We start from the raw sequence: 27814 nt of genomic DNA, 5'->3' as shown, positions 1-27814 counted from the left end.
TCAGTGAAATATGCTCACTCGCTCAGTCTGGCAGCGTTCATGTCGTATTAGCTCCATGCAATTAGCGTGAAATGAGAAGATGGCGTGTTCGACGAGGCGCGACAACGAGAGACCACCGAAAACCTGGCAGCGACTCTGCAGCCTGCAGGTGAGCTCAACGGTGATGGCGAGTCACACAACTTCTGCATAGATAATTACTGATCCTCTTCTTGGAACTGCATAAAAATGACTCGTTATATGGAGCATTTGCCTCAATCATAAAATTCTGCACAGCTCCTGGTTTGAATGTCTATTTTAGATGAAAAACACAAACACTCAATGTCAGCAGGAGTCAAATACTTAGTTGATTTTTTTTATTTGGTCCTCATCAGACTGTCAATCACTGTTTCAGACACTGAAATGCAACAGCTTTCTCAGCTAAACCACATGAGCATCATAGCTCAGTTTATTTGGTTTATGTCATCAATTTCAATATTCTTCAAACGTGTTCTAATCCTGGTCTTCATTTGCACATAGAATGTGACACAAAACAAGATTTGTAGTAACAGTGTAATACTTGTAAAATATGTATACCCTTACCTTAACAAATCTCAAACAGCACATAATTGTACATACAGTAAGACATAATGCTTTTTTTAAAATTTTCCTTTAAGTTTCTCTCTTAATGTACCATTGCTTGATTTATATAACATATCCTCTTTTTCTCATTCCAACGTATCTCTTGTTACTTATCTGTCTTGTTCATCCGTTGACCGCCGTCCACAGACAGACACATAAATCAAAGACGTGAGTCAACCTTCTCCCACTTCGGTACTGTGTGCTGCTGCAAGGATTTGACATAAACACAACATGGTCTGGCTCCAAAAACACAAACACGGCTAGCAGCACAGTTCACAACCACGACACGAGGCATCACCACTGCCCATCGAAACGTTTAAGCTGTTTACAGCATCAAAGTGTTTCCAGGAAACCACGGAACCGTGTAAAGCTGAGAAACTACTTATTTATCAGTTCCCATCAAGAGGAAATTCCAAACTTTTCAGAAGGATTTTGAGTTTGTTTAGAAGATCTTAAGCTCTACTTACACACCTCTCCGGTGCCTGTTGTGAGTGAGGCAAATCACCCTGGAACAAATAGAAGCAGGCACTTGGTCCACAAGGCAACTGAATCACAATTTTTAACAGAGACACAGAGAAATATAAAACACAATTTGGACGATTACATAGCTAATAATATCTTCTATTTTAATAGCTACATATTGACGACTGACAGCTGAACACCGGGCACATACGCGGCACAGCAATTCATTAATACACACACATCCCCAATGGATGCTGATGACCACAGATCTTTAGTTTTATATGGACGGTGTATTTTTTCCTTTGACACTCCTGAGCTGTTATGGTAGGGAAGCCCAATTCCATCAGAATAAAAAAAGAAGAAAAGCATAGTCTTACTAAAAACAAACAAAGGTAAAATTATCAGAGTAAAAGTCTGAATTATGAGATAAAATATCATGAACTGAAGATGCACCTCAGTGGCTGAGGTTCTATGGCTTTCATCACCTTCTGTTTTTTTCATTTGTCATAATTGTGAAGGTTCTATCTAATAATTTTGATTTATTGATTGATTGATTGATTTATCTCATAGCTTTGATGTCTTTTTTAATCTTTAATTTTGATTTTATTAGAATTATATTTGTCATCAAAACAACGTTCTGTTTTTTTAATCAGTTTCTTTTGTTTACTGACGGACCCTCCGGACATTAAGAATGCATGTGTTTGAAAAATATTTAAATGTATAGCTCATGAATCAGAGGCGGTGCAATGTTCTGCTTTTGTTTCCGAGCATTACACATGAAAGTAACTACATCAAAAGAATTTATATCAGTGACCCCAAGCTGATAATGATAGAGGAGAAATACTGGCTATGTAAACAGCAGGAGCGTCCTGCTGCTCAGAAAACGCGGCTGGCGCATCGCTGCAGGTACAGAGTCGCGTACGTGCCCGGCGTATTAGAGGTTATCAAGCCCTCCCATTCTGACATAACATAAACCCCCCACTACTCACATATTACACACACACACACACACACACACACACACACACACACACACACACACACACACACAATGGCACATGCCCCTCTAAGTAAGCGATCTGCTGTGGTCCACTGTGTCTCCTCTGCTTTCAGTGTTTGAGTGATATGGACGTATTTACACTGTGTTTCATGAAAAAAAACCTCTCGGTCGTGTGTGAAGCTTCTAGACTGCTACATTATATGACCTGTGTTTCATTACTGTCCTTGTGAGCACACGATTGGCCTAAAGACAAAGGATGTGGGGTGCTGTGTTGCCGTAGTAACTGTCACTTCTAGATCATGCCTGCATCCATCTGCCTCAGCAGGTTCCCATGGTGCTGACTGTAGTGTAACTGAACTTGGACATGGATGCTCCCATTGCCATAACATCCTCCTCGTTGTCCCGTAACCCACGACGACAGTGACGATGGCATGGAGCAGCGCAGCAAGAGAAAGTGGTGAGCAGAGCCTTGCGGAAACGCGTGTTCATGAAGCAGTAAATTATGGGGTTGACGCAGGCGGAGGTGTAGCACAACAAGTGGATGAACGCGATGGGAGCCCCTGTGAGGGCATGTTTGGCAGAAATGTTGTCAAACGCTCTCCAGGTGTTGGCACAGTACAGCGGCATCCAGCAGAGAAAGAAGAGAACAACAATGACCACCAGCATGCGGATGACTCGCTTCTTAGCCTCCAGCTTGGCCTCCGATGTGTTGCTGCGCGGCCGGTCTGCTTTGAGTGCCTTTCCAGAGGCAGCCATGTTGGACATCTCCAGCGTGTGTGGCCGCTGGACGTTAGCAACATAGCAACCATCGCCGTCATCACTGCCACTTGATACAGTTGAGGTCAGGCCATTCTTCACATCTATGAGAAAGACGAGAGATTGAAGCACTACAGTGACATAAATTCAAGAAAACAACATTCCTCAAGCAACGCAACATTTCTGTGTCACCATTTTAGAGGCAGATACTCTTAAAAAACACACGTTAGATTGATAACACAGTCGGGACGAGGACTTGTGATAAAATCGAATTGGTGTTGTAGATGTGATCATGTGATCCTTTTGGAGCAAATCATCTGGCAATATTTCTAGACACAACTGAATATTTGTTCAACTGAATGTGCAAGAGGACGCTGAGGCAAAGTTTTTGAAATGAAATAATAAAATAGATCGTCGGTGCGTTCCTGAACATCACATGGAAGCCTTCTCTAAATGTCACTCTCCTAATGAAGTGAGGGAAACTGAAGATGATTGGAAATCGTACGTACTTATACCCTGCTTAATTAAGTACATAGCAAGTATGTGCGTGTGTGCCAGCATGCACGTGTGTGTGTGTGTGTGTGTGTGTGTGTGTGTGTGTGTGTGTGTGTGTGTGTTAATGAACCTCTGTAGCTATTCGCTAGACCAGCAGCAGTAATGGCACAAACTCAATTGCAAATGTCACATCAGCAACATCACTCTTTCATTCTTCATCTTGTTTTCTGAGGTCCTTCCTCTCAGCAGTTATGCTCGTGTTTATGTTGATTTATCCCTCAAGCACCACGCTCAGCTGCGCTCTTGAGCACTGCCTCATCACTGTCTCCCCACCTGTCCTAATCGTGTCCTTGAGTTTTCCTTTCTTCCTGCTTTTGACTTTTTCCTGACTCCTTCTACCTTCTCCTCCAGCGACAGATAGACAACTTCTATACAAAAATAAACACACTCTCATCATCTTATTTCTTGACACTCTGTTCTGGGTGTTATCTCTACTGACATAAAGGACAGTAAGACCCATTTATTTGCATCTGGACTGGTATAAAACATGTTTTGTAATTGTTGACCTCTGTCAACCACACTGGTTGATCCCCTCGTCTCTTAACCCAACAACATTAAACGCCGGGTGATTTTCACGCACAAGATTCTTGTCATGTCATTTTCTAGGGTCCCCCATGGCACCTTTTTTTTCCCTTTTAAGTGACATTGCATATTGAGAATCAAGGAAGAGCACTTCAATTTGGCATACAGTGTTGAACTTTAATATATTTTGATGAAAACTATATTTTATCAGGGATATTTTATTAGGTAAAATACACCCGACGTTTGTGGTGGTGTAAGTAATTTTAACATGAGTGTTCTTGGGTTAATCACAAGAGCATTTATACCACCAGGGTTGCAGTCAAAACAATGATGTTAATCCACTTACACATAATTAGACATCTAAGTAATGTGTTCAGTTCAAAACAGACAAAACTGTGACGGGACTCAGATCTACTGGTGCTTCTATGAACACAAGCACTCAGCACGTTTTTCCGACTGTGGCGCTTAAATAATGGATTTGTATTCCTCCTGCTTGCTAAGGGTTTTTGATTTGTTCCTCTGGAGAACAAGGCTCCAGGGTTCTTTAGTGTATTTAAACCATCAGCTGATTTATTCTTCCTGTCAGAATTACAGATATCCTGGAAGCACATCCTGGCCTTGCATCACACACGATGATGACCGTGAACATGACCGTGAACTAACAGCCACGTGTGCTTCGTGTAACAGCGTCCATCTTGTTCATCTTAAAAAAGCATGTATGGTTTTGCAACTGAATGAAAAAAATAAATGTAATTAACCAGAGAAGTCATGTGCAACCCGATAACAACAAGCTAATAATGTCATCGGAGCACAGCGGTCCAATGGAGCAGGAACACAGTTAGTTTTGAGTGAATCATGGCTTTTTGAAGAGCAACTACTCAACTTAATGGAAGGAAAGATTACTGTCTATTGTTGTTTAGCTGCTTTAATCATCCATCAGGGATATTGGAATTTATGAAAAAAAGTTTTAAAAAAATCTCCAAACCACAAAATATAAATATAATAGGAAGCATGAGGCCTTCAAATTGGAACTTCTACTGAAGAGGAAAACAAATTTAAAAAACACAGAGAGAAAAATCCCTCAAAAATTCCTTGTGTATTAAACCAAACACAATTCCATAGAAGGTTTTTGTTTTTTGTTTGTTTTTTAAACCTCCAAGGAATGTTTTAATTATCATTTATGGATTTTCCATTTGTTTTTCCCACCGATTCTCTTCGTCTCTGGAGCTCTTTGTCAGTCAACCTGTCTCAGAGTGAGACCAAACAGATGGGGATGTCCAGGCCTGCAGCTGGCAGCCAACTCCATCCTCTAATGGAGCAGTAGCCAGGCTCCATTCTGTTATTATCCCAGACGCTTTCCTGGGCTCACACAAGGTTACAATTCACGTAACCACCACCAGCACCATTCAATGCGGATATGTGGTTGACATTGAATGCCAGCTGATGTTGATTTTGTTGGTTTTAAGTTGTGCTTGGTAATCAAGACCCCGGGGATTCTTCTAGACCAGTGGTTCTGTAGTCCTGTACCCTCTGAATCATTCAGCCTCCTGCTTTGTACCCCCTCTCCCTCCACAGATGGTGCTAGCACCACCAGTGGCAAGGCTAGCACTGCTACCCCCCACAACTGAAGGCAACAGTCAGGACTCTCTCTTCAGCTGATGTCCTCTGCTGCTCCCATGGGTGTGGACAGAGGTTGTTTCAACCATTTATCTATACCTCTGCGAGCTAGGCAACATACTGCGTGCTAACGGGCCTTTTTTTCTGACCCAGGAGGAAATGGACATCAGCCTATTAGGTGTGCATCCCCAGATAACCTGCACACAGCCTTACTCTGAGTCTGATTGGCTAGTGCTTGATGCCTTCTGGTGTAGTCAGAGGAAAAGAGGGACCTGGCAAAATGCTGGTGGAAAAAACATAAATTGCTGGTTTATTTTCAGTGTTTGAGACGATTCTACAGATTCTGTAACTGTAACATTAACTGTGTGTGTAGCCCCGGGGGTACATGTAGCCCAGTATCGTAATTATAGAGCTTGACATTGTCATTTTCCAAGAACTGCCTGTCTGGGTTTACCAGGTCGGTCTTGGTACATGCTTTTGAGTCACCGGCAGAAAGAGGAAACCAACCTCTAAGGGAATCTAAGAAAGCTGAGTCCTCTGATCAGCCATCATTTCTGCCCTGAGACACGTTGTTGACGGGAGAAATGAAAACACTTTGGAGCATCTTCGTTCCCACCTGATGTCTTCCACAACACAAGGAAAGGAGAAAAGAGAGTCCAGCCCCTCTTGAGGACTTTGGTTAAAGAGTCCTGCTGTATCCAGTAATCAGACACCTAATCATTTCATCGACATCAACATACCTCATAAATCAACATATGGCGCTCCCTGTTTTGTACATACAGTGGCTTCCAACGTGGAGGGTAGACGAACATTCTAAGAATTCTTTGCAACCTATTAACAAGTGTTTAATGGTGAAATATTCAGTATGTGGCTGTGAGACAGGGGAAGTTTACTGCCCATGAAATCTGCTTTGTTCACATTTTAGACTAAGAAGTGATTTTGCTCCCTGAGGATGGAGGGATGGAGTATTTAGAGGTGTCCAAGAGACAGCAGAGCGAGGGTATATTCCTCCTACGGCCACTGGTTTTTGGAACAAAGCAGTTTAGTTCTTGTAAATCCGCTGGCATCATCCATCCATCAGCCGAAGCTGCGTACGATCAGAGGAGGAAGTATTTTCTTGCTCTACCTGGCATCCATTCCCACCTCCTCCCCAGCTCCTACATGCCTTTCCATTCTCCAATGAGTCTTTTCACACGAGTGGAATAGCGATGGTTGTTATGGAAACAACTTGTTCCGATTACGTCTGGGATACATGAATCACACGTACTTTGTGCAATTATCGTGCAGTTATAGTATTAAAGGTGTCTTGGTTGCTGCTTGTGTGCTCTTCTGATCTATTCATGTGTCGTAGTCAAAAGTCAGACCTGCTGGGGGGCTTGTGGGGGCTCAACGCTACTGTGTTTTATGCTCATATATGACACAGAAGCTATTCTAGCGAGAGATAACTATATAGTGCTTTCTATCTGCATTTATATTCACTACCCAATATCTGTAGCACAAGGTGCCCTCCGGTATGAATCTTTAATAATATTTTCCCCCTTCCATATTTTTTCTACGTGTTGTGTACATTTCCTCACCAGTGGAGTCTTTTTTGTGGCCCATCTCAAACTGGATGCCTCTGTAAAGCTCCCTGGAGATGAGTCCATAGGCCACAGTCATCACCACTCCTGGGATAGCGAAGAGTACAAGCAATAGCAGAATGTACCTATAAAAGACGGGGGCGGGGGGAGGGGGGGAGATATATAAGTAAAATACCACAGTTCATGGATTAAGATTGTGTGCAGGTACATATTACATCCATATGGAGGCAAGGATTGTTTTGCAGCAACATAAATACACATTATTTTTTTGCATAATGAATATAACAGCAGCTCTGAAGCAAAGAAGATATAGCCAGAAATTACATACATCTAAATTAAACTGATCAGTTATAATGTACATAAACACTGTATTTGTTTACATTTAATCATTTAATCATTCTTTTGATTACTACTACTACTACTACTACTAATATAATAATAATAATAATAATAATAATAATAACACATAAGGCACAAATGAGGTCCAGTAAATGTACATAAGCAAATTTACGGTTACAGAATCAAGCACAAATCCCTGTACCACAACACCAACTGTGCACAAGTTGTGTTGACTGAAATTAGCCCAAAGCTAAAGCCGAAACAAAAACACACTGGAACATTCATCTGTTACCTTCATCTGCTCTCATATTTTAACCAAAACTCTGAATAAACAGACAGTAAGAGCTCTTAAAACTAAGCTCCAGGTCCAAATGTGGAAAAAAATGAGATGTCTCAGTCTTTGATGAAAGTACACACACACACACACACACACACACACACACACACACACACACACACACACACAAGCTCGCCCCTCAGACAGTTCAGCTAGAGGTTATTTAATATAAAACTGCATATTGTCCAGATGGCACGCATTTGATTGAGCGATCTTATGTTTTATGTGCCATTATTGCTGAGATGAAGGAAAGGAAAACATTTAATATACAGTGTTTTTGCAAAGAGATTTCAACACAGCTGTACAATTAAGAGTTTTTTTTGTTTATTATATAGCTGCTAAAAAACACCAAACCCGAAGTGGGCAAATGGTGAGTGAATCTGGTCGAACAGGATTATCTCTTCATAACAATTTGAAAGTTTGCCGTGAAAACAGACAAGTCTACAGAGAAGCAGAGGAAACGTGTGTATGGAAGAAAGGATAAAGGGTGTGTACGGTTTTGTGTTGTAAAGTACGCTAACAGACACTAACGGACGCTAACGTAAGGTAGAGATTTTAAAGTTGAACTTCAGAAGAACTTTCTGTAGAAAATGAAAAGCAGGAATAATATTTTAAAATCATCTCAGTTCAGTGTAAGCATGTAGGAGAGCCTTGTTTGGCGTGTTCGGACTGTGTACTGTGACTCATGTCCACTGACGTTAACAAACACCATTGCTATGTCGCAGGAATTAATGAGTGCTTTTATCAATGTGATGGCTGTTTGATTCTGAAGACCCTGTGGGTTTTTTTTTCAGCATATCAAGGATAAACATGATGTCACGATGTTCATACGCTGTAATTACCTCGACCAGGGAGCAAATGTGACCGCTGACCTGCGTGTATTTGTAGGGTATCTCAAAATGTAATGGATGGGCTTTAATGAGATTTGGGAGTAACACTGGTAATATCATAGAGGAGAAGTGACGTGGGTCCTGACTTGACAGGAAATGATGTGATTTTTTTTTTTCGCACGTTGATGTAGTCTTTGTCATTTTCATTCATTGCTGCAATTGTTGCAAGGCAGCCAAATTTTGATATTGCGCCGTACAGCAGGAAACGGCAGTAACTGGACCCCACATGGTCAGATCTTTTCTAAACTTTACTTCTGATGAGTTTCTGAGGATGTCTACGGGCTGAATTTAAGTCCCAGTGATAGACCACCTGGTGGTTACAGGAAATAAACCTGATTAAAAACAAACAAACAAACATAATTTGTTTTACATCAAAATTACACTGTGTTGTCAACACCATAATATATAATATATAAGTGTGCTCTGTAGCGCCATATGGTGGATCAAGGACGTGATATTTGCACCACAGATGGTGTGGGATGGTTTTTATTACTGACTGAAGACCTTTTCTAGAATGAACACTTCGCAGGACCTGTAGTCCTCACAGGGACTGAAGACCAGTCCTACTGCGGCAAAGCCTCATTTCTGAGTTCCTGGTTAAAGTGTATATTGGTTAGGGTTGGCATTAGGGTCAGGGCCTGGGTGTGAATATGTATATGTGTGTGTGTGTGTGTGTGTGTGTGTGTGTGTGTGTGTGTGTGTGTGTGTGTGTGTGTGAGAGAGAGATAGAAGATAGGAAGGTGTGATACAAACTGTCCTTTTCTTGAGCGTTCAAGAACCTGAAGAACACACTCACCAGGTCTGCTCTGCTGTTGCGACGGGCCACTTGTGACGACACTGGTGAGCCGTGGTGTTGTCAGAGCGTTGAAAGGAGTCCAGGTGACTGATTATGGGATAAGGGATCATGATGATGAAGGCCAGCACCCATGTAGCGGCAATAACCCTGTAAGCATGGGAACGGGTTTGCCACACCCGAGACTTCAGAGGGTTACAGATGGCGCTGTAGCGCTCAATCGCTATGGCAACCAAGCTAAACGTAGAGATGCTCACTGATATGCCTGTAGGAACACAGAACACGATTTGAAAATGAGTGAACACAGGGTACCGTCTGTCCTCCGATATTATTTATGTGATGAATGAAAAGTTATTACTGCTCCGTGGGCTAAATAGAGTTCCATAATAAAAAGTAACAAAACCCTGTTTGTTGATGTGCTGGTAATATCTACAATCAGAGCGAGAACTAAATGTGTAGCTCTGTGGAGACATGTTGTTAATGAAAACAGTGTGAGGCAGCGAGTGGGGTAGTTATCAGAATCTTGTGCTGGAGGAAATCATATTGGCCTCAGCCACTGATGGGATCTGCCATCTCCGTCCTGACAAGACAAGACGGGAAATTACTCTTTACCTCTCTTATTCACGTCCTCAACCAGAATACACTTGTATGCATGTGTGTGTGCACATGTTGTGTGTGTGCACGTGTTGTGTGTGCTGTACGTGGGCAGCTTTCAAGCAGCAGAGGAGCAAAGAACAATCAGACATCAGCCTCCCTCGAGCTCACCCTCTTTGTCAGTGCATGATGATGATGATGATGATGATGATGATGATGGTGGTGGTGGTGGTGGTGGTTCTCCCGCATTCAAAAGTGCTTCACTTAATCCATCCTTTATCTTCAATTCTCACATGGCTGCTCCTCCTTAGTTCTAATCCTTCTGTTGATTAAGCTCTTGCCACTGACTCATAGAATTTAATTTCTTAATAGACAGTTTGAAAATATTCTAAACATGCATTTTTGTCATTGATTTGTGTTCATTTGTAACCTACAACTCAATTCTTACCTCACTTCATTAGCTTCTTCTTCTCCTACCTCCCTCTCTTCAGGTAAAGGTTTGAGGTAAATTTGCAGTTACTCGAGATGGCAAAAGTGTGAAGCACATTTCAGCCTCACTACTCTTCTGACGATCTAATAAAACCATTAGCACCTTTTACAGGAAATAATGGGCTACATCAATAAATAAAGATCTTGAGTCTTTTAACCGAATGCTGTTTGAAGGTAATCCATCTCTCTTGTGAGGCCATGAACAGAGAACTTGTTGAGTTTAATTTTAGTAGTAAAATATTGATCTTTGTCAGTTTCTGACGAGTGCAAATCAATTCCTCTTTGAGGCTCTATGGATTAGTTCATCAGACTGAAATATCTAAGAGATCTACAGATCACTTTTTTGTCCTGACAATTGATTTAATCTGTTTAATGTATGTAAATGTGTTTAAAAGATTCCAAAACAGACCATATCTGCATCTTTCTCTGATGCTCAGGATGAGAATGTTGGTCATTTTACTGACGTGTTCCAGGCTGCAGTAAATGCCAAATGTAGACTCTGGCTAATTTATCATAGTTTTAGCAAGTTTCATCAGGACAGACAAACCAATGGATAGTAAATATTCAAAAGGACATTTGAAGCGAATAGATTCGCTTCCTGTAGCCAACATCAACCAGAGTTACAGTTGTGGTGTATGATACGATAGAAAATGAGTGAGTCATTGTTAAGAGACATTATAGTGACTGGAGCGCATGTTCACTTATTTTCATCTCTTCACAAAAGCGCTTTTGGTCCACAGAAGCGGGCTCATCTTGCTAGCGCCTTTATGTCAAACAAACACTCCGCAATGCTAGCAAAGAATTGGTTGAATGATAATGTTAGCGGTGAGCTAAAGGTAGCTAATTATCAAATGTGTTCTTTCCATGTTTGTTTGTTTTTTTAATTGCTGGTCAACAGGGAAGGGATTAAAGGATAATAATTTGTACTGTGCTTCCCAGCCTTAGCATGTCAGAGTAACACGGCTGTTGTGTCATGACTAACAAGAAGCAGCATATATTTGCTGGTATCACATGCTAACTAGCTGCTAATACATAAATGAATGCAGCATCCTCGTGCCCCCAGAGTCCATGACTTTGTTGTTTCTGGCTTTGCAAACCTAAAGTCACACAAGGATTAACTCTAATTTGAATTGCAGGCCATGTTACAGCAAAGAAATTCCATCCATTGATTGGGGTAAAGGGTGCGAATTTCCCATTTCCTTTTGCACGACTTTCAGCCAAAAGAGTTTAAATGGGAAGTAGATGAAACACTACAGGCGGCGAGTTCAAAACGTGATTGTTCTAGAGCAAGAGATTCTTGAAATGACTTTCACCGTCATAAAATATGATTTTTGTTTCGATTTGTAGAATTTAGGCATCAAAAATACTTGGTTATTTATAATGTTCCTGGTGTATAACAAGAACATAGCATGAGTAGGGAAACTCATTAGTGCATGGCACATTGTGGGGGGGCATTAGGTTGAAATGCAATCTGTACACTTTATCCAAGCCAGTGTTTATCACTAATTAACCTTCATCATGTCCCCTACCTCCACCCCCCCGACCCCCCTTTTCCCTCACTTCTCTCACCCATTAGGTAGGACACGATCTTGCACATGGTGGCTCCGAAGATGAAGTCCTTGAGGACGCTGGGGATGAGGGTGAAGGGCATACAGAAGACGGCCATCATCAGGTCGCTGACGGCAAGTGACAACAGGAAAGTGTTGGTGACGGTTCGCATGCGCTTGTTGACCGTCAGCACCACAATGATCAGCAGGTTACCAAACACACTCAGGAAGAAGATGAGAGAGTAGAGAAGGATCCGCAGCGTGTGGTCGTCATCTGGAACGGACAGGAGCAGAGTGGGGAGAGTTCATCGTTTCAGTTTTACATGTCGATCAATAATATCACACTGCCCTTGTCGTTGATCGTGTGTGTGTGTGTGTGTGTGTGTGTGTGCATGTGTGTGTTTCCTCACCTGTTTTCAACTCAAATGAGAGACGCTGCGAGAATAACAGAGAAGACGCTACAGAGCGTCCATCAAAGCTCAAGTCTTTCATTGTGAAGGAATCTGGTCAACGTGGCAACACTCCAGGGTTTTTTACATCTTTATACAAAGACGTTCTATAATTATGAAGACACTTAAAAAGCAGAATCAATAATGTATATTAGTTTGCACCTCACCTGCACCCTGTGGAAGAATTGTGAATGTGTCCTTAAATAGGGAGAAACATTTTGTTTCAGCTAATTTATGGTTTCACATACGCCGGTCCAGTATGTTGTACACTGATTGATATTTGCATTCTTTCTCATTATGTCTGAATTATACGCTAATGTTTAATTATGGAGACATTTTATGAATTATAGCTCCATATAATTCCAGGCACCAGAATGTCATGGTTGACATCATTTATGAAAAGTTTATGACATTGGGTTTTCTCTATGTTATTTTTATTAAATAGTATCAATTATAGCATCCCGATGTCCACTGTGCTTTTGTTCACCTTGCACCAGCCGGGAATCGGAGGAAGAAACATTGCTGTGCACAGGATCTTTATACTTTTATATTTGATAATATTAGACATATGAACATAGTCATTTTTATTTGTGTGTGTGTGTGTGTGTGTGTGTGTGTGTGTGTGTGTGTGTGTGTGTGTGTGTTAATTCTACTTTCACGGACAATTTTGAGGAAAAGCGGTACATGACAAACGGGCCCAGTATTTATTTTTGGAATCGATCAGAGTCTCTGCTCTCGTTCAACAACCATCATCAATAAAAAAAATTAAATAGAGAAGTACCATGTGACTGCACCTCAAAGCCTGTGTGCCATTAGCAGCCTCACTGGATCATGTCCTGCAACATCCACGTTGTCTACTCTCTCGCTCCGTTATCTCCAACTCACCTGCTGCTGGACACAACGCTTTTCCAACCGGCTACTGATTCAACATCCCAAGGATTAGAAGCACCCGTGTGCACCCACGGGCAGGAAGTCCATTAAAATAGTTAAGGCAGTATGTGTAACCACAAGCACTCAGGCCTTAATCCATTGAAAATATACCGCAATCATTTCCTCGGAGGCCACCGGTTACACGGATCTGTAAATACACCCAGAGGGTTAGTCCCTGTCACACATCAGCCTTTGTTCTCCTTTCACCTCAATCAGGCATCCTTTCTTTGTCATTTTCACATTTTCCATCTCAGGAGGCGTCCCGGTTCTTTTCTCCAGTTCTCCTCATGATTGCTACAGCGATGTTAGGGTTTTATTGATCTATGATGCTAAAATAAAAAAGCTCCTTGACTTAATCATCATTTCTTTTCGGTGAAACGATTGTTTTCAGTCTGGAAGTGATGTGATTCAGGCTGTGAAGTGTAACTTGAAACAGTAAATCGGAGTTGTTTTTGTCTGTACAATAACAGTAACTGTGTTTAAAGGAAGAATCTGTTAAGAGTAGCATGCAGGAGTTAGTTTGTCATCTGTGTATTTTAATTCCTTGTTGTTGTGAGTTGCGCTGCACAGCCGCTGTTATTCATTCGCTCAGTGTTGTTGTTTGTGTTCCTTGAGGATCGAAGAGCCACTGACTCCCAACATCACAAATAGCAATAAAACACAAAACAGAAAAGTCACCGTTCCCTTTGCCTTTTTCACATCTACTGAAATGGATCTAAAAAACATCAGCTTGTGTTGTAAATATGCAAAAACCAGCACAGATAAGGGACGACGCAAACTGTAAAAAAAAAAAAAAAAAAAAAAATCACAATAACATTGCGCAAGAGTTTGCATGGGGGTAGAGTGGCTGTGTCATGATCGAAGGGTCGCTGGTTCAATCCTCACCCCCCCCCCCCCCGTGTCCTTGAGCAAGACACCAAACTCCTAATTGATTGGAATGAGTAGGTTAGAGCCCTGCTGGAGTGTGTGAATGGCTTTTATTAAGGTACAAAGGCGCTCTGTAAAAACGACGAGGAGAAGAGCGTCAAACACAGGATTGTAGTTCCCGTGGTCCACGTGGACGTATGTGGTTCGTAGATGAAAGCTGACTGATGGCCTGTCAGTGACATGATTTAATAGTCCTGCTTCCTCCTGACCAGTATGAAATGTTTTTCTATCACTTGGAGCCTATTAGTGATGGATTCCAAGCTCAGCTTGGTCAGCAAAAGTCAGCCTCGCCTCTCTCTCTGACACATTCAATCCTCCCATCTGGCTCCGGCATCTGTCCCACACTCTCATATGCACATACAAAGCAGCCTCCTCAAATATCCGACAGGGTTCCTTCACAAGAACAGCCGTATAAAATAGCAGCACCTAAAAGCGCCTCATTATGAATCTTCCTGTTTTCATGAGCATAATGAAAATGTGCAGACTGATGATTACTAAGAGAAATGAACTGTAACACTCCTTTATTACTGTCTCTCACTCTCCCCTGCCCAACAAAATATGTTCCACTGGCTTCTGGCTAATCGAAGCCAATTAGCTGCTGTGGAGGCATGGCTGATAACTCCCTCAGCACCTTCACTACATTCCTTCAGGCCACTAGTTCCAATATTAGAGGCAGTGTTAATCACTTTGCTTACCAATGACTTTCCTTCATTCTCTGTTCTTCATGCAGCACATATTATTACTTTAAAACACCATATTGCAGCAGAGCCACTTAATCGTGTCTATTTGAATCCCTGACTTTGTCTTGATGTCTCAATGGTAATCAATAAACTTTGATGTTTAAAAAAGGAAGCATCAAAATCCCTAATACATAAAGGGTGCAGGGCCAAATTTACCTCCACCCAATCAAAAACTGTTACCAGCTAGATTGGTTGACCCGTATAGCTGTCCATCAACAGCTGAAACCAGAATGCACCTGATTGGGCAGTTTAGCTGTCCGTCAAAAAGCTGAGACCGGGAAGCCTAAAGCGGGTATCAAAGCCTTGATGGATCAGTGCTGGGTGAGCAGCATCAAGGAGGAGGATGGATGGATCCCAAAAAGCCAGAAGAACAGCAGAAAGAAAAAGGTCTTTGTAGAACAAGCAATAAATATGAGGGAGAAGGATAAAAGGCTCGGTGCAACGCGAGTGATTCTTGGGGATTCATTTGCTCGCTGGAGGAGACTAAAAGAATCTAAAGGTTTAGCGACGGAGGCACAAGTACAACCCTTTCTTTTGGACAGGTAAAGAACCCATTACCAACTTTGCTGGCTAGCAATAGAGGCTATATTTGCTGTAACTTACCGCCATTGTAGGTTGTGAGCTAGAACGAAACGCTATGTAACGGCCGCTGATCTATTTAGTGACATAGTTTACCGATTTATCATATTTTGTAACACTGCTGGAAACGCCTCTAGTTATTGACCATAACATTGCTTGTGATACCGAGGAACTCATGTCATGTTACGTAGCTTGGTATGTTAGTTATGTGTTGTGGGTTGCTAGAAGGACCATGATCTTCTATCTGTAGCAATGCCACGGCTTCTAAGTCTGGTTTACTAGAGGGTTTTAGGGGGAGGGCGAGTGAGATTGTTTGTATATCGTGTTTCTTTTGTCAAATTAAACAAAAGAAAAGAATACGTAAAAAAAAAATAAAGAAAAAAAAGCCAGAAACAGGTGGCGCCTACCCCTCCTTTAAGTTCGATACAGTCGTACGTCTGAAAAACGTCTTGTATTAAGACTTCCTGCATTGAGCCGATAAGTTTCCTATGTTCTTCATTTAGTAAATGTTCATTTCTGGCAGGTGTGAAAGCTGGCAAGAGTTCAACTTCTATTTCCTCTTTTAGTACAACGGCTGACTTTCTGTTCTTCGAAGGCCCAGCAACAAAGACTGCATGGTGACTCTGTCCTCTGTGGATTCTTCTCCAGCACAATGCTCCTCCTGTGTTGGAACAAATTTCAACAACTCAACAACAGTTTGTTTAAGTGTTGGCACTCATCTCACCAGAAGTTCAAGCCTCTCGGGACAATCAGTCAATAATTTTTCCACCATAACACACACAGACACACACACAGACACACACACACACACACACACACACACATCGGCGGTTTCTCTTGAGGCTTTTACAGTATTCTTGTAAGCTTAATGAGAAAACTTAATTCCGCTGGAATGTACATAAAATTGAAGGTTCCATCATGTCAGTTACTGTAAAATGCTCTATTACAGAGAAAGCCACTGCAGCAGTGTGACGCTAGCTATGTGTATATGTTCATACCAGTTTGTAGATGCAAATGCTTTCATTTCTCGTTAAACTCAAAAGTGGCATATATGCTTGAAAAGGTAAAAAGAAAAATGCAAAAAAACACAAGTTTTGATAGTATATTAAACATATATTGAGGATGAAATCTCTAAATAGATCAACCACGCGGAGAAATTAGGAGGGACTACACGTTTCCCTGCAGCTCTAAAGCTTTACTCTGTCTACGGTTTCGATTCATTCTCACTTCTCTCATTAGCATCTTTTCTAGACACGGCGACTAAAATAAACAGCACGCTACCTGCCAACAGACAGATAAAATTAGCAACGGTCTCGTCACTGCCGCAGCCGAAGAGATATTTCAGGAGTTGGTGGACACCAATATAGAGTTTAAAGGAGACTCATTTATGACACTCATTTAGGTACCTTAACGCCTGGGTCAGTAATTTAAGAAGTAGTTGTTCATTAAGAAGTTCACAGCTTGTTTCCAAATGACAAAAAAATCATCAAATGAAATCTTACCCCTCCTAATATATTTGATATTAAGGAGGTGAGATGGAGGAAATTCTGTGTGTGTGTGTGTGTGTGTGTGTGTGTGTGTGTGTGTGTGTGTGTTTTCACTAAAATCCAATCACATACTTGGATTTACCTTAAATCTCAATGAACAGTTAAATTCTCTCTTGCAGACGCAATAAACTAATAAAGACCTTTTGTTTGTGACCACGTTTTTTCTGGTTTGTTTTGTTTTACGGGGGGGGGGGGGGGGGGGGCATACATCAACGTCCCCCACTCATATCTGCACTTGGCCCTTTTCTGCAGGCTATGAGAAAGAAACAGAGTCAAGGAGAAAGAAAGCTCTTCTAATGTTTTCAATTTAGCTGAACTAAGTGCTTCTGCATGACAGCTGGTGGAGACCATACAGCACCATCGCACATCACATTCATAAATTACACAGCTGGGGGATAATCACTGTGAAACTTTGCCTGGTTGTCAAACAGACTTTACTTACAAATTCAACAATAATTAGTTGACTGGTTTTGAACGCTGACATGACTCCAGTGAAACAAACATCCTCCGGAACGGAAATCCGAAGGATAAAGAACAGGAGTACTTTCATGCCATTTTGATATCGGCGAACAAATATTTTCCACATTTCAGCTCGTAGAAACTGCATCTGCTCTGATGGGTCCGTACTCTCAGGCTGCATGGTCTCATACATAAATCATCATTCATGAAGTGGAGCAGGAGCTACGAGATTCAACAGAAGTTCTTGGGTTTATCTGTAAACCATTGAATCGAAGCTAATAATTTCAACAAGACCCTTGTTCCTGACAGAACAGACAACAGTTTCATTCCAGGAAAGATGAAAATATGGACTCTGACTCTATGTACACAAATACTGTTTCCGTTATGACTAGCCAGTATTGTATTGCCGTCCCATTACACATACAGGGAACTACATACATATTTGTTTACAATAACATGTATATCTATGTCGAAACAAATCATACCGAATTGGCCGTGAGCAAGAAAATAGAGAAAAAGGAATTTTAAGAAATGGGGGTAAATGGAGCATAAAAATATGAGCCCCCCCCCCAACACACACACACACACACACACACACACACACACTACATTCACCCTATGTTCAGTTTCTTTTTTTTCTTTTGACGATTTGATGAGAAGAATGAATAAAGTGAAAGAGCAGTGGGAACAACAGCGGTGGAAGTTGTGATGATTGTGTGTGTGTGTGATGATGATGATTCCACCCACAGTGACCAGTGCACTGCACATCCACCTTTGTCACACGCATCCCGAGACAGATTTATGACTTATGAATATTGTACGAATATAGGAGAAAAAAAATGTCATAGACACTGTTGAGGTGCTGCAATGTAATTAAATAGCAATTATACGACATTATTAATTAGACAGAGGCAGATGTCTACATAAATAACCCAGTAAGAGTCCCTGTTTCTACATATATTAGCATAAAGCGCTTCATACAGGTTTCTGAATGATTCATAAACTTGGATTAATTCATGTTTGATAAAATTTCACCAGCGAGCTAAATTTTATGAATCACCACATCGGTCATGCCCACGACCCATGACTGGATCTGTCTTGGGTGACAGCTTCAACTCCATGCTTTGAGGGGGGGGGGGGGGGGGAATGGCTGAGTTTTTCTGAATTAATGACTTGATTATCAAAAGAGAAATTATAGAAACATGAATTAATTCAGACCAACAGAGCTTTTTCTAAGAAAATGATCTCATTAATTCAGTATAACAGTGCAGGGTTTTTCCCCCTCAAGTGAACGCAGTACGCATCTGGGCCGGCTGATGTCTGCTGCCATGACCTTGCGTTTCTCTCCACTCATAAATATCATCAGCTTTTCGCAAGGTGGGTGAATCTAAGTGTTGAATAACTGAACAAATAAAAGAGGTTATACCATAATTAGTTGCATGACATCATAATGACTGATACAGGGACGGCCCAACAACTCTCTTAACGTCTTGGCTTTCCCTTCGGGTGACGCGTCGCTCAGGTTTGTGTCAGGTTAGCTGGATCGCCCGAAGTTTAAAAGATAAGCGTGTGTCTACGTGTTCTATTATTTATTTGTCATTAGAGTCCATTACGGGTGCATGAACCATCTCTGTTACTGATGTGGTTGCGTCACATACTGACAGGAAGTCTGCTATAACACACTTCCTTCTTGAGTGCACGCAGTTAAAAAGTTCAAATAAAAAAACCTCCATTAAAATATGTGGTCCTCTTGTGGAACATCAAGTGTAGTGACGATCATTGGACCTTCAGGTGTGGATGTGAGAGGTTGGGACGTTCACCACCGCAGCGTTTCTTACACGCAGTTAAACGGTTGGTGAATTAACAATGAGGTTTCTGTTCTATCCTTGAATATTGACAGGGTTCCGCTCTGTTCTCACTCAGCCAATCTGACACTCGACTGACTAAGAACACGTGCAGCATGTGTCGTTCTCTATATCCCACTTGCATCTGGTGTCAGTACAGCCATCAGAGGAACGCCGGCTCTGCTCCGGTAAGATGTTGGTAAATGTCACAGCTAGTGGCGGATCCTGCGTGGTAAATGTCATCCAAGCCTGGTCACTAAGCCAACTGCACCCCTGAACAGTTAATGGAGGCGTGAAACATCTTTCTGTTGACACACTTCAGAACACAACCTGGCCGTGACATAAAACAACACACCGGTTGCTTGAAGCAGAAACATCTTTGTATATATGTGTGTATGAGTGTGTGTGTGTGTGTGTGTGTGTGTGTGTGTGTGTGTGTGTGTGTGTGAGCGAGCACTGGAGATGATGAAATATGGACCAGAGGTGAGATGAGTGACAGATGAAATACGGGATAGAGTTCCAGTCAGGAAAACCAGCAATCTTAACAGTAACAGGTGACGTCCCTGTTGTCACTGTCATTATCTCAGTGTAATTAACTGCCATTGTTATGTGATGAATCCCCATCAATCACCACCCTTTGTGACTCCTAAATGTATTCATTGACTCTACATGCATTCTCCTACAGTAAACAAGACCTGAGGTTTCCCAGCTTCAACGCTGAGCGCTTTATACCGCCTGTGGGAGGAATGTTTCAGCCCTTTGAACTCCTGGAACACAGAAGTGTAGATTTAGCATTTTATTAATGTCGGCTCCAAAACAAAATGCTATTTCAGGTTATTCTCTTCCTTTTTTTAATTAAAATCTTTATTTGAATGACACCAGCATGTCAGAGCCCGATGGGCCTGAATGTAATTACAGATGTTACATTCATGCTGGATGTTAAAGTAGTGAGAGAAAAAAATCCCATTTTTCTTGTTTTGTTTTTATTCTTTAAAAGGTAGATAATTTAAACTCTGAATGAAAAATGCCAACAGTGACTTTATTTTAAAATGTGAATTTATTCATTCAAGGAATTATAACAGTTATCAAGCTCTATGTTGTGGGGGAAAATTGTCCATGAAAGCATGGCTGCACCCTCCTCTCCCTGGTGGGCTCCTTCCTCAGAGGAGGGCTGAACGTTGCTGAGAATATAAATACTTCTGGAGGGAGGGGCTTCTCCTCCTCATGCTTCCTCTCCTGGATGACAGGGAGTGGAGTCAGTTGATCAAGGGGAGGAGTCTCGTTGGGGGCCTCGCCGTGGAACAGCTTGGTAATGAGCTCCGCGCAGACATCAGCTATCTAGCTGAGCACTGCTGGGGCAAAACTGGTGAGCTGTTTACTCAGGCCATCATGGTGGTGAGTGTTCCTGACGGCCACCACCATCTCATCCCTTATAGAGCGTGAGAGCGTGGCCTTGCTGTCCTTCATCACACCAGCCCTGAAGACCCGGTCTTCAACCGCCTTGGTGACCACAACAAAAGCTTTACTGAGCTTTTTGGAGACCATATCCAGGATGGGGCATGCAGGGTGTAAGTAGAACGCCTGCAGCACTTTAGACACCACCTCTAAGATCCCCTCCCTTGGGCCCACCTGGGTGGAGCAGAGGGGGTGCCTGTGGCGTTTGCTGCAGGATGTTGGCGAACTCCTCAGCCACACGGTAGAATCTGGGATTCCCGTTGGTGAGAGGAAAAATGTTTTAACCTTCCAGAATACAACGGCAGCTTTAGAATCCCTGCAGCTGAATAAATGATGTCACACATGACTCACTTCATCTCCGGGGGGACGACCTCTGGGAACTCCAGCAGCCTCCGAGCTCCAATTTGACATCCTTCCTTTTGTTTCTGTTGTTCACCTCCCAAAACTGAAAACAATAAAGAATGAGATTTGAAGAGCAGGTTCAAACACATTTGCAGGATCAACTCAGAATAATGGAACAAGAATTCCAAACTTAGTGAGCGTCTGGGTTTCTGGTTTCAGAAGGGTGAGCAGCAGCTCAGCTTCCTCTTCGTCGAAGCCCTTCAGTTCAAACTCCCGCGGGCTTTAAATAGACAGAATACACACATCGTTACTCTGCTTCATTACAGTTAGGAGTGTGTGTGCGTGCGTGCGTGTGTGTGTGTTCATTGAGTCTTTGCTGTGCTGAATGACGGCTCCAGCAGGTCCTCCACAGTGAGGTGAGCAGGGCTCCGGCTCCTCTTCTGCAGCAGCAGCGGCTCCCTCAGCAGAGCAGATTTAAGGACACAGAGCAGATGAGTCACACAGCTGATCACAGCTGACATGGCGTTTTACATCAGCGCTCAGGTTGGTGGAAGCTTTTACCTGAACCTTGGAGCTCCTGACGTGCCGGCAGATCTACATAGCACACTTTTAAATTTTGGCGCCGAACAAGACCTGCAGAGGAAATGACATCACATGAATGTAGTTTTCTGCCAACTATCTGACATGGCCAGATTCCTGAAACATCAATAATTAACCTTTATTATTGAATCATATTTGTTCATTATGTTTGTTTACTGTGTTTGCTTAAACAATGATAAAGTTTTACTCGAGCAATGATGTCGTCATTTAACTGAGTGAAATCATGTAAATGTGGCCTTTCCTAATGGAACACATAAGTTCAGACTGACTGATTGCTGGTGTTTCCTAACAACAGCATGTTTTTGTCTGGTAAATGCAGACAGACAGTGGATTGAGGACGTGTTCATTTTCTCCAAGATACAGATTCATATCACTGAGTCACTGGTGACCGAGCTGCAAGGGACCCCTACCTTCATTATATAATAATAATAATAATAATATCTTCATATTGTGTCAGACATCATATGTTTGGTAGTTGTATACATTTGAATACGGCAGTTTGACCTGAAACGTCTGAGCCCTTTTTCTCAAATAAGTCTGAAAATATTAAAAGTCAAGCTTAAGTAACACAAACTTCTCACTTACCCTGATGGGCTCGTAGAATCCAGCACTTCTCTCCATAAAATCTGAGCTCTCCATCGGTGGCTGTTATTGGGTAAACCAAAGCAAAACCGTCCACTGGCAAACAGACAAACAGCGAGCGTCTGACGAGCAGCAAGTGTTGGTGGAGAGCCGTCAGTCAGTCAGTGTGTCAGTTCTTATATTCTCAAGAGCTACGTTCCGTGTTTGATCTCTTTGAAGTCTTTCATCTTCTTAGACAAAACCGGACGCATCATATTCTGAAGCCACGCCCACTGACAAACTGACGCTAATGGTCATATTTGCTGTTAGCTACGTTAGCAAGTTGACTTCAAACCCTCCCTGCTGCACCACCTCGCCAACTTTGTAGCATTTTTCTAAATTTTGTAGTTGGTAACTCAGAAGCCGGAGGTGAACTTATCATGTCCATGAAGGATTTTGTCAATCTGAGACCCATAGAATCCTTTTTCTTGGAAGGACACTGTCGGAAGCCAGTTTTCGAAGTGAAATCTATTGGCGTTACAGTGGTATCTCACAGACAATGAACACGTTCGCCGACATCGTTGAGTCCTTGCTCGCATGTCTGCATCCCCTGCCGTGGGTTCAACCCCAGTGAGATGCAACGTCCAAACAATGCATGTTACATGTAACAAGGAGGAAAGACCCAAATGTAGAGGAGTTAGCAAACGCAGTTAAATGATAGAAAGTCACATTCCAGAAATGAATAGTTTCCAGGGATCCGCTTCGTGCTGCACCGCTTCACCACTGATTTGGTGAGAATCAGCCAGGTAGTTTTTTGCATCGTATTGGAACAGACGAGCCAACGCAAGTGAGAATCTTACCTCCCTGGAGGAGGGGATAAGTCCAGAAAGGGACAATCCAAAATACAACGTTCAACGCTACCACATGCTAAGAGGGGTTAAGATTACAAAACAAAAATGGTGTTCTTTGTTTATACAGAACAGGCAACCAAGTTTAGAAGTTTAAAAAAAAAAACAACTATGCAACTGGGAAACCAAACAGATGAACCAGCGACTGAGGAGGGGAAGACAGAGGTCTAATCAGCTCCTTGACATACCTGAGACAAATTAGTGTGCAGCAGACAGTCACACAGGAGGATGAATCAAACGCATGGGGAGTAACAAAGTGGCACTTTCAAAACAGTAAACAACTCAAGAGTGTAGACGAGCAGCATTTAGACTCCAGGCAAGGACCCTGACAGACGTATTTAAACTTTAAAATGTTCAACAATCCACAGGCTGCATTTCCAGCATGAAAAAGAGCGCTAGATAATTTTGGATTACTTGCAGTTAGTGAACCAAAGCACACCGAGACGTTTTCGCATTTATTAACACAGTTTCTGGAGGAGGGACTCATGATCAATGACCAGGCAGCTCCTCTTCTGTTTTCTCCTTCATCTCATCATCTACTACTAATCTTCACTCGGCTTCATTACCTCTGATAACCTTCAGCAGTCGCCCTCATCGCCCCCAGCTGCTGCCCATCAGCAGCCTGATATTCCAGCCACGCTCAACGGGAGGAGGGTTTATGTATCGGTGTTCCAAAACCCCTCCAAAGGCCCCAGTCAGGCCCATGTCAGCTTTCAGCCTCTGGCCAAACAGTTCTCAGCTCCTCATAACAGGCAGGCCAGGGGCACGGCCCCTTCTTCCAACCGTAGGGACCAGGTGGGCAATGCCCCCAAGGGCTCCCCTCCTATGCAGGCCAAGGGTGAGGCTACTGGGGTCACCCAGGAAAGGGTTTCCCCTTGCCAGCCTGAAGCTGGTTCTTCCAGAGCTTCCTTCCTCCTGGTCTGCACCTCAGCACAAGCGCGACCCCCCCCCCCCCATAACTGCCTAAGTTCCCTTCGGTCACACCAAAACATAATCACCTCCCTATCATATGAAAGGGTTAATCCGATGTGTCCGAGCTCATCTGCATCAGCGCTGACTGGTTGAGGGACTCCAAGGATCTCGATAGAAGTTGAATCTCCTTCTGAACAAAAATTTGAAACCTCTCTGAACTTCATGAGCTGAGAGCTGCACACAACTTCTCCTACAGCGTTCTTGGCATTTCTGTGTCACCAAGTCTGATCATGAGCCAGGAAACGTGTGTGTCACCTCCCCCTCCAGCACTGTGGGGCTGTGCTTTGACATCCTTGGTCTAGAGACAAATCTGTGACACTCCTCAATCTGCTCCACAATCAAGAGAGCATAATGGGTAGAAAGAGGAGCCGTGGGGGGTCAGCCATGGCGAGGAAACAATTTCTGGGGTGATGGAGTGAGAACTATTGGCGACAGCAGCAGCTTTACAGTCCTCTTTTTTAAAACAACATCCTTTTATTAATCCCGCAACGGGGGAAGGTTCTGGGCTTGAAAACTATGATGTTATATCAAAAACAGATCATCAGAAACATATTAAAATGAACATTTTACTTAAGGAAATGTAAAAGTAGAAAGAATTATACAGGCTACAGCTATATTTTCCATCCAGAAGCTGGGTGTGTGGTCCTTTTATTCATGATACAAGAGCCCAGCCTTCCGAATGACCTCTTATAACTCACTAGTGGAGCACGCAAACACACGCAGCAATAGTAACCGCTTGTACTCTCCTCCAGTATATTTGCTGGTTTCATTGTACCAATTTAGAAGTATATAATGGGCCATATTTGTTCCTGGAGGGTGCGTGGGCTTCCTTGCATCTGCTGCTCCCACAGACCAACATTATTAAATTGCTAGGTGTGAGTGTGCACGGACATCCGTCTCTATATATTTTCCAGACTGGTGACCTGTCCATCCTGTCCAGAGTCAGTTGACAATAGGATGGTAGGTGATAATATAGTGTGTATGAACAGTTCAGTTTCCGCAGTGTCTCTTACATGAAGCCCACACACACACACACATACACACACACACACACACACACACACACACACGCATTCACCTCATCAACACATAGAGAAACAACTGTTAAGAAGACGGTGAAAGCACAGCACGATTTGATTGCTGAAGTAGCAGATGGAGACACAAGGATACACAGTAATGACGCACTTCAATGTTGGTTCTTCTTCACAGCTCCATATCAAGTTAGTTTTACTGATATCAAATCGACACGTTTACCTCAGAGCTTCATCCAGTGTGCCTCACTCTCATTCTTAGACAATTTTGAACGGGGAATGGAAACAAATATAAATATAAAGGCAGCTCCAGATTTGAGGCCATAACTCAGTTTTATTAAACCGTATAAATCCCATGTTTGGTCAGGATTTCTTTCCTGATTGTGACATCTGTCTGCGATCTCTGATCCTCATTACCCTCTGTTACTTAAAATAAATGACAGGAGCCCCATGAGTTCAATGACAAATAGTTTCATCTGGATATCACCTGATTATTAGACCCATAGTTTTAAATCATTACAAGCCTAGTTTTAATTATTGGATGGAATATGAATAAAATAAACATTTATGTAAATCGTTTACGCACCAAATGTGCTTATTTAAGCAGGACTTTTTGGAAGAGAACCTCTATATCGCCAGTTTATTTCCCCCTCGCTTTAATCAGTATGAATTGATGATTCTGGAATATTAAAGGTATGTAAATGACAGCATGAGTTCAGCTTCATTTGAATGTAACTCAGACGGCTCATAGTTTAGAACATAGGACGCAGACTTCGCCAAGTGCCTCAACAACGAACAGGAAGTCATTTCGCAGCTTTTCGAGCTCATAAATGTGACGTCCTCTCACCTCTTTGTCTCACGCGCTGAGGGATGAGGAGTGTCGACGCGTTACTGCAGGTGACGTTCGACTCCGAGCTCCCGTTACCGGCTCCGCTCTGCAGCGCTCCTGCACACTCGGAGGGGGGAGATGACTCATTCCGCCCATAGAGATCCATGGCTTTGATTGACGGTGTCACTCAGCTTACAGAAAGTTTACATCAGACCTTCTTTCAGAATTCACCTGAGGCCCCAAAGTGGTGAAATAACTGAACTTTGCAGCAATAGTCCATCCTGAAGGCGAGGCAACGGCTCCCCCCGCCACCACCACCACCTCCAACAGAAGAAGGAATAAATAAACTGCTAGTTTACTTCTTGTGTCGTTTATGGTCGCGCTCTTTCAGGAGATGTTTCTCCCCGAACATCTCAGGCATTAAGAGAACCAGGAGAACTAGGAGGGAGGAAGAGGAGGAGCGCGGCGCGCTGCGCAGCGAGGAGAGCGAGCGTGTATTGGACTTGTGTGTGTGTGTGTGTGTGTGAGAGAGAGAGAGAGAGAGAGAGAGAGAGAGAGAGAGAGAGAGAGAGAGTTTTCGAATATTTTAGAACCATTTTCACAAGGCGACGAGAGTTCAGTTTGGAAGAGAAATCAAACTGAGTTGGAAGCAGCAGCTACAAACTAATTCCTGGAATTATTCATGAAGGAGAATGTAAGCTGTGTGATCTTCCTTAATATCAACACCGTGTCACTGTGACAGATGGTGACAAAAACACTAAAGCATCCGGGGATTGTTGGGAACTGAAGGGAAATTCGACGAGAGGAGTGAAGGCGAAGTGTGAGACCATCGTCCTCCTGAAAGTGACTTTTGTGGTTTTCATGCGCAGCGCCGCCCTCAAGTGGTGCTGATGCGCACCTCCCGCGTTTGGTGGGGGGCGTGTGGGGGGGGGGGGGTCATCATGTTGCTGCAGACACCTGTGGATTCAGATTAACCTTTGGAGACGTGGATTCATCCATCCAGGACCAACACATAGAGACAGACAACCATTCACACCTACAGTCAATTTAGAGTCCTCGTCCTCTCTTGATGTCTTTGGACTGTGGGAGGAAGCTGGAGTACCAGAGAGAACCCACACAGGAACGGGGAGAACATGGAGACTCACACAGAAAGATCCCGTGCTGGAGCCGGGGCCGGGACTGGAACCTGGAACCTTCTTGCTGTGAGGCGACAGTGCTGACCACTGCACCACCGTGCATTCCATTCAGATCAGGAATATCTTGTCATGTGTCTTGCCTTCGCTCCGTCGTTGCAGGGTGTGAACGTCACATCAACTTTTCGCCTGAGGACAAAGAGTTCTTCATCGTCTCACCCTCGCCACCCTCTGCCTGGGACACTAGTTTCTTAGCTGCAGAAATAAAAGTTTTAGTTGATGTCGATAATTCTTTCTGGCCCTTCCGAAAAATCCTCAGGTTGTAAGTGGTTATTTAAAAAATGTCAGAGGTTTTTCTCATTTTTTTAGGTCGAATTCTAAATAGGTTCACAAATGCTCAGGCACCTCT

General features: G+C 42.8%; 1 protein-coding gene across 6 annotated transcripts; it reads right to left on the bottom strand.

Annotated features, from left to right (window-relative positions):
• cckbrb (cholecystokinin B receptor b) lies at window positions 1-26750 on the bottom strand. 6 transcript variants are annotated; one of them, XM_086220497.1, is made up of 7 exons: window positions 22557-24356; window positions 21562-22004; window positions 21381-21474; window positions 12122-12373; window positions 9473-9734; window positions 7108-7235; window positions 1-2940 (listed from the first exon to the last, which is right to left on the bottom strand). In XM_086220497.1, the coding sequence occupies exons 4-7, from the start codon at window positions 12270-12272 to the stop codon at window positions 2399-2401; spliced, it is 1083 nt and encodes a 360-aa protein (XP_086076623.1). In that variant the 5' UTR covers window positions 12273-12373; window positions 21381-21474; window positions 21562-22004; window positions 22557-24356; the 3' UTR covers window positions 1-2398. The 6 variants fall into 6 exon arrangements, 3 of the variants coding, with proteins under 3 accessions (XP_086076623.1, XP_086076624.1, XP_086076622.1); XM_086220498.1 differs by having other exon boundaries at window positions 21381-21830; window positions 21933-22004; XM_086220496.1 differs by lacking the exons at window positions 21381-21474; window positions 21562-22004; window positions 22557-24356 and adding an exon at window positions 26291-26750.
• Between the last annotated feature and the right edge of the window lie 1064 nt (window positions 26751-27814).

Source organism: Aulostomus chinensis, chromosome 12 (assembly GCF_037954235.1).
Source record: "Aulostomus chinensis isolate RoL2024-O1b breed Wild chromosome 12, RoL_Achi_v1.0, whole genome shotgun sequence".
Taxonomy (NCBI): Eukaryota; Metazoa; Chordata; class Actinopteri; order Syngnathiformes; family Aulostomidae; genus Aulostomus; species Aulostomus chinensis.
The sequence above is the reverse complement of the archived record's forward strand: the minus strand, read 5'-3'. Positions and strand labels throughout refer to the sequence as shown.

Coding starts and splice junctions, on each gene's coding strand:
- cckbrb (XM_086220496.1), bottom strand. CDS start 26,438: ATGGATCTCTATGGGCGGAATGAGTCATCTCCCCCCTCCGAGTGTGCA. Junction 9,735..12,121: donor GATCGTGTCCTACCTAATGG/GTGAGAGAAGTG, acceptor GTGTTCCTACAG/GCATATCAGTGAGCATCTCT. Junction 2,941..7,107: donor CCACAAAAAAGACTCCACTG/GTGAGGAAATGT, acceptor TCTTTCTCATAG/ATGTGAAGAATGGCCTGACC.